The sequence below is a fragment of the Nipponia nippon genome, unplaced genomic scaffold (genome assembly GCF_047370975.1).
Source record: "Nipponia nippon isolate SJK-2023a ecotype South Korea unplaced genomic scaffold, ASM4737097v1 scaffold_5, whole genome shotgun sequence".
NCBI lineage: Eukaryota > Metazoa > Chordata > Aves > Pelecaniformes > Threskiornithidae > Nipponia > Nipponia nippon.
The window spans coordinates 74,093,309-74,111,030 of NW_028262369.1; the positions used below are offsets into that span (position 1 = coordinate 74,093,309).

At 35.3% G+C, this 17,722-nt stretch overlaps 1 protein-coding gene across 5 annotated transcripts in view; it reads left to right on the forward strand.

Moving 5' to 3' along the window:
- The window catches only part of CWC22 (CWC22 spliceosome associated protein), a 33,752-nt gene extending 18,153 nt beyond the window's left edge, over positions 1–15,599 (forward strand). For 4 of the 5 annotated variants that reach the window (XM_087733096.1, XM_087733098.1, XM_087733097.1 and 1 more), the window contains exons 15-20: positions 7,591–7,668; positions 8,819–8,971; positions 9,903–10,030; positions 11,013–11,114; positions 11,207–11,403; positions 14,751–15,599. In XM_087733096.1, coding sequence (XP_087589222.1) covers positions 7,591–7,668; positions 8,819–8,971; positions 9,903–10,030; positions 11,013–11,114; positions 11,207–11,403; positions 14,751–15,361 — 1,269 coding nt within the window. In that variant the 3' untranslated portion in view covers positions 15,362–15,599. The remainder of the gene's footprint in view (positions 1–7,590; positions 7,669–8,818; positions 8,972–9,902; positions 10,031–11,012; positions 11,115–11,206; positions 11,404–14,750) is intronic. The other variant, XM_087733100.1, reaches the window with a different exon arrangement.
- Positions 15,600–17,722: the final 2,123 nt, after the last annotated feature.

A 17,722-nucleotide genomic window follows, 5' to 3' on the forward strand; every position in this document is an offset into this window, starting at 1 on the left:
GTGTATATTTTTGATTTTTTTTTTTAAGGAAAAAAGAAATTCAGATAGTTGAAATTCTGCCTTTTTGCTGGAAATTTAATAGGAGGAGGCTTGCTTTTCTTGGTGTTATTTGGACCCAACTGAAGCCTGCAGATCAAAAGTTGAAAAGCTTTGTTGTAGTCTGTATTACAGCCTGTGAGCAGCTGTTCTAAACAAGCCTTACAGTTGCTTCTTTGGGCATATGTTCAGTTTTGGCAGAGCATGCTATTTCTCTTTTTTAAAAAGTACTGTTATTTTCTGTGTTAAAGCTGCGTTAATCCCATGCATTACCAAAGAAGAAAATTTAAATAAATTAAAAATGTAGTTAGAGGAGTATGGTATTACCAGTTGTTCTAGCTTCTGAACTATGAGGAAAGCAAACAAACAAGCCCAACTAAAATATCCGAAATAGGCTTTTTACTTTATGCTTTCCCCTAACAGATTGTTGTTTTCTCTGTTCTTGGAGGAGTACATTTCGGTTTCTGGTGGTTTTAGTTGAGAGGGTTGAGGATCCTCACAGTAATACAAATCTAGACAGGAGTGACAACTACTTAGCTAGAGAATTGATCCTTCTTTAAGAAAACATATGTGAGGAATATGGATTTTCTTCTTTTTTTTTTTTTTTTTGAAAGATGCTATGGCCCACAGAATACTTAATTTTAAAAGGTTCTTAGCATCATTCAAGTTGAGAGCAGAAAGGGAAATGTCTTACCTCGTTGCCCAGTCTCCCTCAAGGGACAGGGCCGGGATGACCAGCTAAAAGAACAACCAACCATATATTGTTCTTGCTCTTGGAAAATGTGCCTATAACAGATTGGCTTTTAGGCTTTTATTCCTTTTTTTGGTTGTAATGAGAACTAAACTTGTATACAGTAATACCTGGAACTTGCTAAATTAAATTAGAGCCTGTTCTATGAGAATATCTGCCCCTCAGTGCAGTTATCCCAGACAAAAGTAATGGGTCACAGGATATTTTTTTTTTCTTACTTGAAAAAAGTTATTGTAGGTACAGCCTTCTTGAAAGAATTATGCATGCATTTGACACATTTTCATTTTTACAGGATGGTGTCACACTTGCTCAAAACAGTCCTAGTTGGAGGGGTGGGGTGTCAATGTCTCTCTTGTGCTATTTATGCATCAAGTCTTGAAGATAACAGAAGTACTTATTTTGACTTGACGTTCAGTGAGAATGTAGTCCAGGAAACTGGTATAGAGTGGGATGGTCTAAAGCTGATAATTATGTTCTGATCAAGTTGATGATTTCTTAGATTCATTGGTTTCATTTGTTATTGTAGGGCATTGCAACTGGTACGTTTCACAACTGCACTGTGATTAGTTCACAGACTTGCTACTGCCTGTGAAAGGTGATCGTCAATCAAGTAGATTTCCCGTCTTTTGAAGCAGAGCTTTTTGTGGGCCTGAAATGCTGAATCAGTCTGAATTTTCATAATTTATCAATTAAAAAAAAAAAAAGTGCATAGCAGTAACTCTGACATTGAGGTTTAAAGTATGTTTAATTGGAATTCTGTTAATGCATAAACTTCCTTTATTTCCGTGCTTCTTTTGTTGTCGTTAATGTCTGGAAGTATAAGTCTAATGACATGGATACATCTGATTTTCTGAACCATATACTATTTTAGCCTGGACTATCATAGCATTTAGTTCAGATTTTTCATTAAATTTAACTGTCCTCCTTTTCAAATACATTGCCTTAAATCTGCAAGTTCCATGAAAATCAGAATGATCTTATTCTCAAACTGCTCATCTGAACATCAGCCCGGCTCAAGGCAATAGTTACCTTAGTTTCCAGATGTTTTAGTATGATAAATAACAGTAAATCAAGAATTTATTATATATTATATAAACCATAATATGTAATTAATATATCATTTTGAAAAATTCTTAAATCTTTAAAAACATCGATACCTGAATATTTATAATATATTTCAAAACTTTAGAAAGAAGCTGGCCCTCAGCCTGATTTCCTTTGTGCTGAAAAGGACTGGGTGTGCTTACAGCTGTTTCTTAATCCAAGGTGCAGTAACTAAGCCCTACCTACAGGGCATAGTTTCTTAAACTGTTTGGCTATCTATGACCTGTATGATCCTGGGAATACTTTTGACAGTCCATCAGTTTATGGGGTGTTTATTCAGTACATAAGATACATAGGTTAACTTATATGGCTTGTGAATTATATCTTTAGAATAGAAATAATATATTTGATGCTAGAGATGTGTAGATCACAAGTTGAAAAGCAATCTGAGGCCTATTCCTCGGGAGTCTTCAAAAGGTGTCAAAGAAAGGAAGGAAGGAATTATTAGTGTTCTTAGTAGCCTTGAGTTTGAGGTGGGTCCATACTCCCACTAGAAATCTGGCTTTGACATTTTTCAAGTCAAACTGTTGATTTCTGTACTTGTTTATATTATGTTACTGGCTGGCCATTTTACACTGATCAATGTTTTTACAAATTACATTGTATTTTTGACCTGGTTTTCACACATGTAGGAGCCTCAGAGGACTACAACATCAAAAACAAAACAAACCCCAACAACAACAAAAAAACCCCTTGCTTCTGAACACTCTATAGTTAAGATATAAAATTTTGATAGACAAGGTCTTGCTTCTTCGGTGCCTTTAATTTGGGTAACATACAATGCCATTGACATCAATGTAATCCCCGATGATACAGAACATCAGGAAATGCACATATAGGTACAGAATCTGGATATTGAGTTAAAATTCGGAAAGAAATTAGTGGAACTAGTTTACCCTCTTTCATTTTTTCCAGTTAACAATGTAGATTACATATTTAAAATTGAAAACAGTTTCTAAATAGTTCGGTAGGTGTGAATGAACTAGTTGCTTTGGCTGACCTGAGATTTCTTTAATGACCTGAAGGGTTACTCTTAATAGGCTTGTGGATCACACAACGGGGCTAAGCTTTGACAGGAGATACCATCTAAACTTATAGATGGATTATTCAAAATATCACTTGAAATAATTGGTAATGGATTAAAAGAGGTCTTCTAAATCATACCTATATGGGATGAAGTCCCAGAAACACAAGTTTTAAAAAGTACTTCTTTAAATACATGATATCTGTTAGATAAGATTATTTTAAGCATATGCTCATAACTTCCAATAAGTTTAAATTCCTCAGTTCTTACTGATCTTTTCTACCAGAAAATAATTTTTTTTAAAAATCTAAGAGTAATCTTCAACTACGTTGAGTGCTTAAAGCTGAATTGTATTTTTTGGAAAATAAGCTGCATGTGCTTTATAAATGTGGCGTGTGATATTTATGTTAAAATATTTCCAGTAAGCATAAAATAGTTTTCTATAATTGCGTATCTTTATGACATTGAAGATACTAATGAGGTAAAAATAGCCAGTTTCATTATGTACTTGGGAAGCTCATTGCCCTTTCTGTGTATGTTGTGGTAAATGTTGATGTCTACAAAATGAAGGTATAGAAGACATACAGAAGTATGCTACATTTGTGGGTTACTGATAACAGGCATTAGCTAGAATTCTGACTAGACTTTGATCTTCCAAATGTGTATGTATATATGCATTTAACCACTGGGATTACCTCAGTGGCATCACTTAAAATTAAGTTTTGCATGTGTAGCCTTCAGGTGGAAGGGAAGCAGATACTGTGAGGCTTTAATTTATTATTTCACCAGACTTGTGTGTGTGTTGCAGACTTGTAGCAGCATGATTAAGAATGTATCTACCCTTACATCCAGTTAATGATTCCTGTGTAACATGTAGGTCTGATTTGTGCAAGATTTTTGATAACCATATTCAGCTTTAAGTTTACATTGCTCTAAACATAAAACAAGGTGAGGTAAAAAATGGTAAATAAAGGGACAATAAAAGTTGAGAAAGATCATTACCTGACCAAACACAGGACAGACCTGGAGACAGTATAATAGCTGTCAAAAGCACTGCATGTAGTTTGCCAAGAGGCCTGCTACTGAAACGCCTTCCATGGCTTTGCCAGCCCTAGCTCTAAGTGGTAATTTGACAAATGAAGAAGAGAAAGAGGAGAGATGCTGGAAAAAATAGGCACATGTGATGGTTACACACATGAAAATATGCAGCAGTAGAGAGAGCTTTAAGGTAGTAAGTGGAAGTAAAATACACTTCAGCTGAGAGGAAAAAGGAAAAATGTAGCATCTGTAAAAGCAGTGCAAATGTATAAAATGCAAGGTACTAATTTCACATAATTCCAGTTTCACGTTGATTTAAACCAAACGATGTCCTTTAGCAGGTTCGCTTCCAGCAAATCAGTTTCTATAGTTCCTTGTATGATTTGAGAAACCAAGTGCTGGGATTGATAGTTTTGTGTTTTAAGAAGCTACATTAGCTGACAGGGTGGGGATATCTCATGATTGCTTCAGCTTATGTATGCAATGGATGGAACAGAGCTGCATGGCTGGCAAGGGAGAGGAGGTGGAAATTACATTGCTTCCAGCTAGGGTGGGGAGAGTGAGACCTCCTCTTGGAGGCAACCTGTGGGGCAGCTCCGAAATTGCAGTCTTAGCTGAATGCAAATGTTAAAGAACAGAAATAGCAAAAAATAAGGGAAGAAGAAATGGAAAAAAAAAATGTAGTAACTGTAAAAAGGAACCCATGATCAGAAGGGAGTGAGAAAGCTGAGTTGCTTTAGCTCTGCTATCTGCAGTGAACATAGCCTTTGTGTGAAGCGGAGAGAATATAGAGTGGGCAGGGTGTGCTTGTTTTTTAAAATGGTAAAGCTGGGGAAAAAAGCGAGTCTGATTTTTCTGTCGTTTCCTAGTTTACCCTTTAGCATCTTTAAGTGTATCATTATACTTGCCATGTTAGGTTGAGCCAGGGTCTGTCTAAACCATTATCCTGTTTGGGTAAGAGCTAGTAGGAAATGTTTAGGGTGAACTGTAAGAAAAGCAGTGTATTTAGGGGGAGCTTTCTCCTTCTTTTCTCTCTTAGTGGTTTTGGGAAGTGCCATTTTTTTCCATGATACAACAATGAATTAAAGATCTTTACAAAAGATCATTCACCATCTGTATGGGATGTCAGATACGTTCAAAGCGTTTTACTTCATGATTGGATAGCTGTACATACTTTATTAACAAAGCTGAATAGTCACTTGTTGAGCATTGTCTGGAAACTGTTGAACAGCACGGTGTGTGAATTGCCTGTAAAACTGGGAAACAAATTCATTGCATTCTTTAAAGTAAGTGAGGGACTAAAAAACAGAGGGTCTTCCTGCCATAAACATCATCAGAAGTGTTATCATTGGGAGTAAAGAAATGAGTTAAGTAACCTTTAAAGCTATAAATGAAGTTAAAATTGCTATGTGAACGTGTCACATCTCTCAAAAAATAATTAAATAAAGTTTGTTAATTTTTAATCTGGAAGACAGTTACTCTAGACGTAACCTCAAGTTGTTTTGATAACACTAGCAAGAATGTCTTTGTGGGCAAATCTATTTTCATGTGTGTGATTATTCAAGGTACCCTCCTAGAAATCATTGTAATATTTAATTAAAATGTTAAAATATTTAATCACTGTAAACCACAGGGGATACCAATGTTGTAATTGCATTTAAGATGAGGAAGAAAAGTAATTTGTTTTTCAAGTCTTGCTGACTTTATTAGCAGTGGCATCAGCACTTTACCCTTTTTATTGTTTAAAAACTGATTAACTGCAGCATTACTGTAAAACAGGATAATGTAAAAAGTTAATATGCATTTTAATACATCACACTAACACAGTGTGACAGCGTTGAAAGGAATGCCTTTAAACAAATCTATAAGGTTGTTTCGTACGTTATTGCCTCGATATTTGGAGGGGGTATTTTTTTCTTGTTCAGCATGGTTGGTGCTTTATTTTGAGTTTTTGTGATGGGCAAAATGTTTCTTTTCAGAATATGTGCTTGGAAGAATGGCACAAGTGGGAGAGTATGAAATCTGGTATATGTTACAAGAAACTGGTTTAAGATATTAAGAGGACAAAATGCTTGAAATTATCCAATTTTTTATGGGAGTGTTGTTATTAGTTTAAAGAGAAATTAAACTAATCGTGAAAGATACATGACTGACAGCCGAAAACCTACTTGGGAATGTCATAAATTGGTTTATGCTATGAAGTTGATCTTAGGAGAAAATAATAAAAAAAAAAAGTTAATGGGAAAAACTGCAGTCCTGTTTAAGTGCCGTTTATTTCACGGTCTTAATTTATATAAAGTGTTTGCCTCACTTGCCTTAATTAATGTTTCAAAACGTGCGCTAAACCAGTTCATAGCTGTATTACAGTCTGTAATTTACATAGTAGTAGGTCAGAGGAATAAGTTTGTTTTTAAACTCGTGTATGCTTGCTTGCCAAGATTGCTGCTCTCAGCCAGTGAAGGGCTCTGGTCCTAGAGGCGAGGTAGAAAGCAGAATCCACCCGTGTGTGTTTCCTTCTGGTTCTTGGTTTGGTGTGTGAAAGAATAGGAGGTGGCAACTGCCAGCGAGTGATTTGATAATTATCTTGGGGTGATGGTATTGGGGAACAAGGAGAAAGGGAGCAGACAACGTGTATTCCAAAATGACTGGGTCTGACTGTTCTAGATAGTTGGTATCAATGGAAGGAGAATATCTTCTGTGGGACTGCCGTAGCTGGTGCTTATGTCCATGTCCACCATGGAGATGGGGAAAAATGGAAGGCAAGCTGCCGGTGATGGGGAATGCACAAAAGTTTTGGGAAACTAATCTAGCTAGGCTTCCTCTGCTCCTTCCTGGCCAAGAAGGAGAGATGCTCTTCTAGAGGGCAATTCACAACATGAGCCTAAACCAGCTTTTTTAGAGAAGTTCCTCCTCTATAATTCTCCTAGTTACAGAGGAAGTCTAGGCAGATCAGCCTCCCCAGGCTGAGTTTAGTCTTTCTGAACATCATCCTCAGGCGTCTCTGGTGAAGCAATTGCAGTGAAACACTTCCTTCTGCTTGTTTATTGTAAGCAGAGCTTGTGGTGAAAATTATGGCTGAATAATTAAAAATATTAGTATATACCAAAATTGACAGATACTTCTGATTTTGGAAATATGCTGCTAAGCATGCACGTTGTAATTGAGTTTCCAAATGGCTTGTCTATGTGCCATTTTGACATTTGGAAGTTGCAAAGAATTTTCTATAAATGCAGGGATTGGTGCTATTTAAAAAACGAAAACAAAAGCCAAAAAACAAACCAAACAATAAACTTTCCCTTTCTATCTCATATCTCCTTTTTTGCACTGTGGTAAGGTCAGTTTGTAAATTAGTTTTGATGTTTTTTAGTGAGATGTACAGTGTGTTAACTCATAAATTCTAGCTTAAGCGAAGAGGAAATTTGAATGGCAAAAGTTCATATTCATGCCCCAGGTAATTTCTAAAACATGAGAAATTGGGAAAATACTGTTGTTGCTAATGAAGTTTTATGTAAATGCTCTTGTTTCAAAGCTCACATCCATGTAAGGCTTTCTTCAATATTTTGGTACTTAGTAATGATGGTTTTTTGCTGCTATGGTGAATTCACCTGGAGAATTTTTTTTTTGTTGCTTAAACTAGAAAGAACTCTGCAATATGATACTGGACTGCTGTGCTCAGCAAAGAACATATGAGAAGTTCTTTGGGTTACTGGCAGGGGTGAGTTCTGTTTTCAGATTTTACACTTTATGGTAGATAATTTCATTGGTTTACTCTATTTTTTGTGTATCAAACTTAAATTTTAATGGGTAAGTAAAACTAATAGTCTCTTTGTCATTCTGAAAATGGTTACATTAGTTGATTGGTTGTATTAGTTGATTGAATTAACACTTTGATTGTAGTAAGCACTGTGAATGCAGAATGAGAGAATTCATTTTCTCTTTATATTGTTGATTTTTTTGCCTCCCTCTTCTCATTATGGTAGAAAAATAAAACGGTAGCAAAGGAATGGTACTAAAAAGAGGTAAAAATATTATGAATTACCAGAAAAATATCCTTTTTTACAGTGCTGAAGATTAATTTTGGGGGCTCCTGTCTTTTACCACTTTGTTTAAAGCTGCTTAGTAGGTTTTCTTTAGAGCACAAGACTGAATACTTACTGTCCTGGGGTTGTGGGTGGGGTTTTTTGTGTGTTTTTCAGTTAACAGCTGGCTCTTTGTTTTTGTGTAACTAATTGCTAATTTACTTGCAGTTATTTCTTAGTTAAGTTTTCCCCATCTACAGGGATGTTGACAGGTCTGACTAGTTAAGATAAAATATTCGTCTTCTCAAGGGAGCAAGTTAGGCTGAAAGCGAGTGGTTTTTCCCATTTGTATGTTTTATCCAGTATTTGAGAAAATACTTAATGCTGATAGTTACGAAGCACTAGCCATATGAATCTACATGTTCAGTAGAATATGAATGTTAATTTCCATGTTCTTTGGCATGTTTATGTCCAAAATCTTACCTCTGTGTTCCCTGCTGCCTCTCTAAATAGTCTCTCAATGACATCATGAAAAAAGTTACAGTTGATGGGGTTATATCAGGTGAAAACACTGGATGTACTGAAGTAAAATAAATTGTTGGATAATGTGCTGTAGTTCAAAATTGATAATTACTAATTTGCAATGCAGATGAGCTTCTTGTTCTGACAAACTGCTGAAAGCAATAAAATGTATCCATTTGAAGGTATTTTCTTCTCCTCCAAGTGTTATTTAAAAGGAAAATCTTGCAGTAAATATCTGCACCATTAGGCCACTTACATGTAGGTTATTTGCATGTTTAATATTTTGTTTAATCTGGTTGTTTAAATTACACAATGTTGTCTCAGCGTTTCTGCATGTTAAAAAAAGAATATATGGAATCCTTTGAAGCTATTTTCAAAGAACAATATGATACCATTCATCGTTTGGAAACGAACAAACTGAGGAATGTTGCCAAGATGTTTGCTCATCTACTGTACACTGATTCAATTCCCTGGAGTGTAAGTAAAAAAGGCTATTGTCCTAGATTTCTTTTTCAATAATTAGTCTCCAGTATTCAGAAATAATATATAATACACTAGTTTTAGTATTTATTCTATGATTTGGTACTACTTGCATTTGTAGCAAATGATTATTTTAAGTATCTCTCAGACACTGTTGAACAATTCTGTGTTGCTCCATCTCCTCTTTCTGCCCCCTGTGCATCGTCATCCTCCCTCCCTCATTCCTAAGTAGTTGATTTAAGCTGTTATTTTGTGGAGCCCAGATGGAATTGGTTGATTAAAGTGTACTTTTTTAGAATTTTAAACTTTAAATCAGCAATGTAAATAGCAGAACAGTCTCTAGAAAACAAGCCTAAAGAAACCTTTTAAAATTATCTTTATATATTGAATTAAAAGTTTTATATAATTATAAGAAATTTAAAAATACTGCCATTTCGTGATTTAAGTGCCAAATAAATAAAGGTGATCTTGCATTCTGAGATATGTATTTCTTCATTTTTAATGTTATATTATTTTATCATGGTTACCTCTCTTTTCCTACTGTTTTATTCTGTTTCACAGCCTAGTCTGTCATTCTTCAGGCACACACAAGTCAGTCCAAATATTTCACCTCTTTAGAACTTGAGTCCCAAATCTTTAACTACGCAGAAGTTCACACACCTAATTTTCTTTTGTCAAGCTTTCCTGGATAAAATAAATCCATAAAGAACTACTAGTATAAATATGATCAGAAACTGGTCCCAGGTGGTAGAAAAGAATTTTTGAGCAAGAAAGTCTTGACTAGGAATTACAAGGTTTACATTCTTGGAAAAAAAAAAAATCAGTCTTTATTAGTTATTTCAGGAGGACAAAGGTTTTTAAGATAAATGAAATAATGTATGTTTAAATTTAAGGGTGTTTTTCTAAATATTTTTCTAAATATTTTCAGGTCCTTGAATGTATAATACTGAGTGAAGAAACTACCACATCTTCCAGTAGAATTTTTGTCAAAATATTCTTTCAGGAACTCAGTGAATATATGGGACTTCCTAATCTAAATGCAAGATTAAAAGATGAGTAAGTTGAAATTTTATTTTCAAAACTGTAAATTTAATTAGTTTCTTTATCTGAAAACGTACAGACAAGAACTCCGTTTTCAGGTTCAACTAAGACTGCAGTTCTGTAGCTGCAGTACTTCAAGAATAAGTTCATGTTTAGGTTTAGTCATTGCAAAGAGTCCCATTAAGCTGAGTGTGTTACCATCAATTTGGGTTCGAGTATGTGCATGACTATTTGCAAGATGTATCTTATATTTTTTCCCCAATGACAGTTCAGCTTGTATAAGAATTTTCCAAGGTCAAGTCTATTTTTGTTTTGTCAGCTATATAGCTCTGTAATAAATGTTCCTGTAGCTTCTTTTTCTGACAAAACTTAGAAAAAAACCACATAACTATTAATTGTAGTTTTCCTAGGATTAGGTGCTTATCCTTAAGTATAGTGTAAATAACACATTCTTTTAAGCCTGTATGTAATGTAACGCATTGCGTTCTGGCAATGTTCCTTTCAGTTGCTTGAGCTATTTCCTGTAAGTTGGGATTTCTTCTGTGTATGATGAAGAATTCAGTAGATGCTTTAGCTCATGTAAACTTAAACTTGAAACTATACTTAGGGCCCTGTTTGGGATTTCAGCATAGGTACCTAGATCTTTGAACTTCTTGGTCAACAAGTATTATCCTTTTGGTATCACAGGCTACTGCAATTTCACAGGTCTCTTCAGGGCTTCACAAAATCAGGATTTCTTGTTGTCATAATCTGACAGTATGTATGTAATTCTTCTGTGTGTGAAGAAGCTTATGTTTTCATAAAAGAGCAAGTTTTTAAATAGCATTTTGATCAGATACATCACAGGTATAAACAATTAAAGTGTTGAAAAATGCATGAAGGTAAAACTTCTGCTGTCCTATGGAGATCCATACAGTTTCTTTTTCAGTTTATTAATGTCAATGAGAATTAGTGCTAAGCTGGCATGGTATTTAATTTAGATGTTTGTTTTCATCAGAACATTGCAGCCTTTCTTTGAGGGATTGTTGCCTCGGGATAACCCAAGAAACACTCGCTTTGCCATCAATTTCTTCACTTCTATTGGCCTCGGAGGACTAACGTGAGGAACACTTTTCTGATCTGATTTTTACTTTTCTTCCCTCCCTTCTTCCCTGTAAAAAAAAAAAAAAATAAATATTTTTTTTTAATTAGGGATGAATTACGGGAGCATCTTAAAAATGCACCAAAGATGATAATGACACAGAAACAAGATGTTGAGTCGTCAGATTCCTCTTCATCTTCAGAGACAGACTCTTCCTCAGATTCTGATTCTGACAGCAGCAGTAGTAGCTCAGAGTCATCCAGCAGCAGTGACTCCTCATCTAGCAGTGGCAACAGCAGTGACTCAGGTACCTAAACACTAGCTATAACTATTTATTTGTCTTTTATTTACTTCTATACACCTATTCATTTCTATTTCCATGTATACTTGTTTTGAGGACAGTGTCAGTTTCTCTGCTTTAAAAGCTATTAAATTTTTTTAAACTTGTAAGTTTTAAAATACTAAATATTGCTCATGGAAATTTACTTTAGAATTTAGAAAAACTGAGTTCCAGTTTTCAGGACTTAAATATCTGAGGAACATTGCTTTGTAGGTTGATACCTGTTGCACAGTATCACTTCAGTTTAGTGGAGGATGGAGGAATTAGGGTCATTCCCTGTTAATATCTCTGTGGGACACTTACTGGTGAACTGTACAGACTAATGTCTACAACTCTTTCTTGCTTGGCTTGATTGGGTGAGCTTAATACTACTTGTGTCCTTCCCTGTAAGTATGTGCCTCTTCATGGGTCAGAAATGACATTGTTTAGTTCTAGCTGGATTATTCTCCTTCTGAGTCTCCATTTCTAATTCTTCTTCCTCAGGAAGAGTTTGTGTGGTGATATAGTGAAGGTTCTTGTCTGTAGAGAAATCTCCAAGGAAGAATTAACTTCTGCTGACAACTTAGTATTTTGTAGTTTTATGCATTATAATTAGTGTTTAGCATCTTATACCATCCTGCCAATGTAGAACCTTCTATTTGACATGAAGTGTCATAAACATTGCGTAATATATAAAGTACATGCTAGTATGAGTTAGTGTGTGCCGTCTCCCCCATCGTATATAACATGAGCAGATGATAACACAGGATGACTTTCTATAGTACAGAAGCTTGCTGATTCAAAGTTAATTTGATTTATTACGTGCCTTTGAAATGAAAATGTTCGTTAATAAAATAAAAGCAGTGTGAACTGCTCATGTTTTGGAAATGCATTTTTGTTCTCCATTGCAATCTTACTGTACAAAGTCTGATTTGTCATTGCATTAATCGCATTTATGACGACAAAGCACTAGAGGAGGGCACAGTTAAACAGGGTCAGAGGAGGCGTTAGTTCAGCAAAGAGCCAGATGGCTCCCGCATAGACAGCTGCAGCTCTGCTGAGCTGCTTGATAGGAACCAGAGTGGTAAGTCCTTAGTGACAAACCAACTGAGTCTGCAGTCTGCTAGTATGAACACTTTATTTTTGTAAGTTTAGGACCTTCCCTTTTACTACTTGTCCTTTCTCCGTTCAGGAACACATTCATTAAAACTTTGATTTTGATATCTTTGCAGCATGGTTTCCCTTTTTTTTTTTTCTGGTTCTTGTGTACTTAAATACAGTGGCCAGAACACTAATAACTATAACTATATTCTTTAATGGTAAACATGGTTGAGGTCCCTTACTGGTTATAACTCCAAGTCTTCCTGTCTTTGCAGCTCTTTAAATCTTTAAAATAACTTGGTAGAATTGAAACGCATTTTTCAGAGGAATGTGCTACAGTATTTCAGCATTTTAACAGTGCAGTATATAAAAGAAAATAGAAAAACTGCTGATTAGAAATTGAGCATAGTGCTAAATTAGAGATTACTGTCTTACTGACAGTTAGTGTGTGGAACTTCACCAGCTAGCTCAGCACTGCTCTGGAGAGGTCATTCCAACCAAAACAGGATCAGCGGAGGATAAAAATCTGTCTGTTATCAAAGCAGCTTCTTCTTTTGTATTTACTTTCTCAGATCTTTTTCTGCATTCTGGTGGATGTAAACTAAAAGGGAAAATACTGTTTAAAAAACTTAATGTATTAAAATCTATCTCAAGTGATCCATCATCACATTTTATCAGGATGCCAGGAAGCCTTAGTTCAGACATGAGGCTAGCCAGCTGCTGTAGAACTCAGATATTTGATGTACTATTAAATCAGTTTATGGCTGGTGTTTTCAAAAAGTGATTAGAAACAGTTACCTGATGATGCTATAGTTCATACAATAAGGTAAATTAATGGTTATTCTAAATGGCTGTAACTTCAGTGTTTACTGATCAATACTGTTGAGGGAAATCTAGAGGTTCCTTATAAAGAACAGGAAGAGTAAGGCCTCTTCCACTGAGATATGAGCACTACTGTGTATTTAGAAATACAATATTTTTAATCTTAAATTGTTGACAAACCTGCCACTATTTCTCCTGAAAATGAGCGAGAGGGCCACTTTTATGTTGCTGCGGTACCACTATCTAAAGCCATTTCAGCATGCCTCTGTTTCCTCACAGGATAGTGTTGGAGATTTTTCCCCGTCTGCTGTTTTTAATTTCCATTGACTGATAAGCTTTTCAAGGAAGTAATTGGAAAAGTAAATGATTTAAAGAGACTGGATGGTCTGGGAAAGGTGATCTTTCTGAAAAAAAAAAATACTTGTGAGAGTGCTTTGATACATGACTTTACAGCCTATACCTGGTCCTTTTGTATCAAGTCAGCAAGAGGATAATGATGGGTGGAGGTTCTCAAAAGTCAGGCATCACTTGCAGATAGCTAAGGGATAAAAGCCGTGCTGATGGATACTCGTGAGTGGCAGCCACATCTGTACAAATTTGAGCTGTTCCCTCTTAAGCAATTAACTGGGGGTGGAGGGGGGAAGCAAGGTTGTTGGAGTTTTGTCAGTACACAGAATTTCAAATCTTTTCAAATATGAAAGCATATCTTACATAACCAAAAAATTCTTGGATCGACAGATTTGCAGATCTTATGTCAGATTCCCGTTTAGTGAGTTTCTCTGTTTTAACAGTGATATGACTGCTTAGTAATGTTTTGCATACAAGTTCACGTTTGGGTTTTTTTGTAAGTTGAGGAAGAAGTTTCTTTTTGGTTTGAGATGCATCATGTTGTTAGTACCTGTACAGGCATTGTAAATGGGGTGAAATGCAGAAGGCTACTCCCTAATTTCTTACTTGTACGCTCTTAAGGTTTTGGGATGATGTGTTGTGACCTTGCTTTTTGTTAATGTGAGGTTCTTTTGTTAATAACAGTGGAGTTACTGAGAAATATTGAAGCTTAGAGGGAGAATGGAGCGTAGGCTTGGGCTTAATAGATAGCCAGCTCACACTTTTATGGAGAATTTCTCTTTATGTGAAATAAAAAGCCTGTAACGCAGACAGACATTTAAAAAGAATCAGTACCTGCTCGATTAAAGAATGGAGGACTTTTCCCCCATTGCGTGAAACGCTCCATTGGGGGCCAGGGGGAGCAATAAAATCAAAGCTCATTATTGTGAAACTTTTGTCCGGATACGTACCCACAAAAGTTTTCTGACAGAAAAATAACTCTCTAGAACTTTCTGTGTAGTTTAACAAGTTAGGCATAATGAACTAAAATGCAACCTTATTCCCATCATTTCTTATAATTTCAGATGTTCCTAAAGCCAAAAGAAAGAGAATGCAAAAGAAAAATAGAGCATCTGATAAAGTTTCCAGGAAAAAACAAGAAAGGAAAAGGAAATCACTTGAAAAGAAAATGGGAAGGAGGCAGCGAGAGGAAAGAAGTGATACTGAGAGCAAATCAGAAAGAAATCACCGAAATTTGAGAGAATCACACAGGAGAGATGACTTATCAAAATATCATCACAGAGATGAGTCCAATGGCAGAGACAGTTACCATAGTGGAAGGGATAGGAACCGTGAAAGAAGTAAGGATCTAGAAAATAAACACAGTAATTCAAAACCGAAGAAAGCAGAGAGAAGAGCTTCTTTGTCTGATGATGAAGATTACAGACACTGGAGCAAAGATAATGGACATCGCAGTAGAAAAAGAGAAAGATCAAAATCCAGAGAGAGAGGCCATAATAATTCAAGTCCGAGAGAGGATGAACAAGAAGACCGATACAGAAATGGTTCAGAGAAGCACAGAGAGAAGTACAACCGTTATTCTGACCAGTACAGAGAATCCAGAAAGAACGAGGACAGACGAAGGGAGAATTCCCCGGACAGACGAAGGGAGAATTCCCCACACAGACGAAAATAATACCTAGCCAGAGTTTGAAATAAATGTGCATTTCTGAGCTGTTAAAACTGTATTTTAAAATCTATTACTGAACTTTCTTTAAAAAAAAGATTTTGTACAAAATGATAGTTTGCATTTGTAAATTTTATCAGACTTTTTCAAATTTTCAGTACCACTTTTTTATAACTATTGCATTGAGTCTTTCCTCCTTTGGAAAGACGAAGCTGTTTATTTTGTGAATAAAACTGTTAAGATCTCAGCGAAATGGGTGTTTTTGTCACTTAGTTTCAGGTATTTGTAATTGTAACTTTATAGTCTAAAAAACATTGCTTTTTAACTTTGCTTGTTAGTTGAAAATCAGATACTGAGGCTAGGGTGATAAATGTAAAAATTTCAGATTACAATGTGAATGTTACATGAGAAGGCTTTATAAAAATTTTCGAACATCAGGACAAGCACTTCAGGCATTCTGTAGCTGTATATTCTTTCAGCTTTGCAAACATGAAAGCAAGTTGATCAAATTTTCAGGAAATACTTCAGTTGATTTTTTTTTTTTTTTTCTTCAAGAGTTAAAAATTGGAAAAGGAATATTGCTGTTTTAAATGTCACATTTGAAAGTGTGTCAACTTGTTCTGTTACTTTTCACAATGTTTTTTAATATTGTAACATCCTGAGCCTAGTTACACTTGTGATCTTAGAGGCAGGGAAAAGAAGTTGTTTGTTTTCTTTTTTTTAACTATGAATTTAATTTTGAAGTCAGACTTCAACTGTAGCCCTACAGAAGAGGTGTTTAAGGAACATCTTTCCCAGTATATAGAAAATAAGAAGTCAAAATAAGAGGCGTTTCAAATATTTGTAGACATTTTAAACTACGTGGCTTGAAGTGCTCGAGTTTATTGGAAGCAAAGTTAAAGAAAAAAAAAAAAGTTGCCATAGCAGTTTATTTTATAAATTGTTCTACCTGGAGTCATTTGAAGCAACTAGCTCAACATTCATTGTATGAGTAATGAATCAAAATCATCTGGTTAAGACTCTAAATCTCATTAGTAACTAAGGAAAATTCTGAAAGTCTTTCAACGCGAAATAGGAAGTAGTGTGGTCATGGTCAGTAGGAGAGACAGAGGGAATAGATGTATATTAAGCAATTGTTGATGCCATCAGACTACATTTTTTTTACTTTGTGAAATGAACACAATTGCTGGGCATATGACAACTTCCACATTTCATGTGTAAATCATATTTTATCTTGCATAAAGCAGAGAAAACATATTTGAGCTGTTTTGTAACAGAAAATAGAACAATTCCTAAGGAAATAGATCAGTTTTGCCTAAATCTTGTCACAACATTTTTCTAAGAAAAATGTCACATTTTTAAATTTTTTTTTCTGTATTTAACAGAATTTAGTACTGCAAACTTTCATGTAATAGAACATTTTCAGTCAAACACATTTGCATGGAAAATAAATTCATATTGCAGAGGAAAAAAAAAAATCAGGTTTCTATCTTGTTATACCACAGAGCTAAAAATGCTTTAGTGGCATCATGAGATGTCTGTTGTTTAAACTGTGGTGGTTTTTTGTCCAATGCACTTCTCACTTTCAAAATGCTTTGTGCATTTTGGCAGTGTGTGTTAATTCCAGGAAGACTTAATTTGAAAGAATGCTTTCTGAAAAGAATCCTGCCGGTAATTGTTATGCTTCTTTGATAGCTCTCTACAAACATTATTGAAAATGATCTGTGCTTCATAACGGTTTATTTGTACAAACTTACTTAATTTATCTAGAGTAATACTCCCCTTACTATGTTATGGGTTTCATAGCATAAATTGTATTAACCCATAACTTTTGAGATATTCTGTTCAAGTTACAAAGCTTGTTAATTACATCTTTAATAAATGGAAATATATTAAAACAATAAATGCAAACACATAAAACATTTATTAAAAAATAAAGCATTTGATCTCAGACATGCTGATCAGGAAATGTCAGCTTAAAAATCTCCAGTTTTTTGTGTTATTTCATACTAGCTGATAAACGTATTGTGCTCTTTGATGGTGAAAAAAGGGAGAGGGTGAGATTAGGACTTGAGCTGGGGTCTTAGCTGCATTTACAATTTCTCGGTGGTTTTGTGGTTTTTTTTTTTTCCAGAAATATGAATAAATATTTAATAAATGACATATTAAAAATAGCTGTTATTTTTACCATTACTACTATAAGCAGGTTAGTGTTAGCTAAAAGCAGTAAGGCAACGAGCAGTATTTCCCATGCGTGCATGTTGCCAGAGGCGTGCTCTGAAGAACGGCTGCGCTGGGGCACCCCAGAAGTGTCTCCAGCCCAGAGCCAGTGCTGGCAGCGGTCAGTAACACCGGCTGCATTCCCAGTTT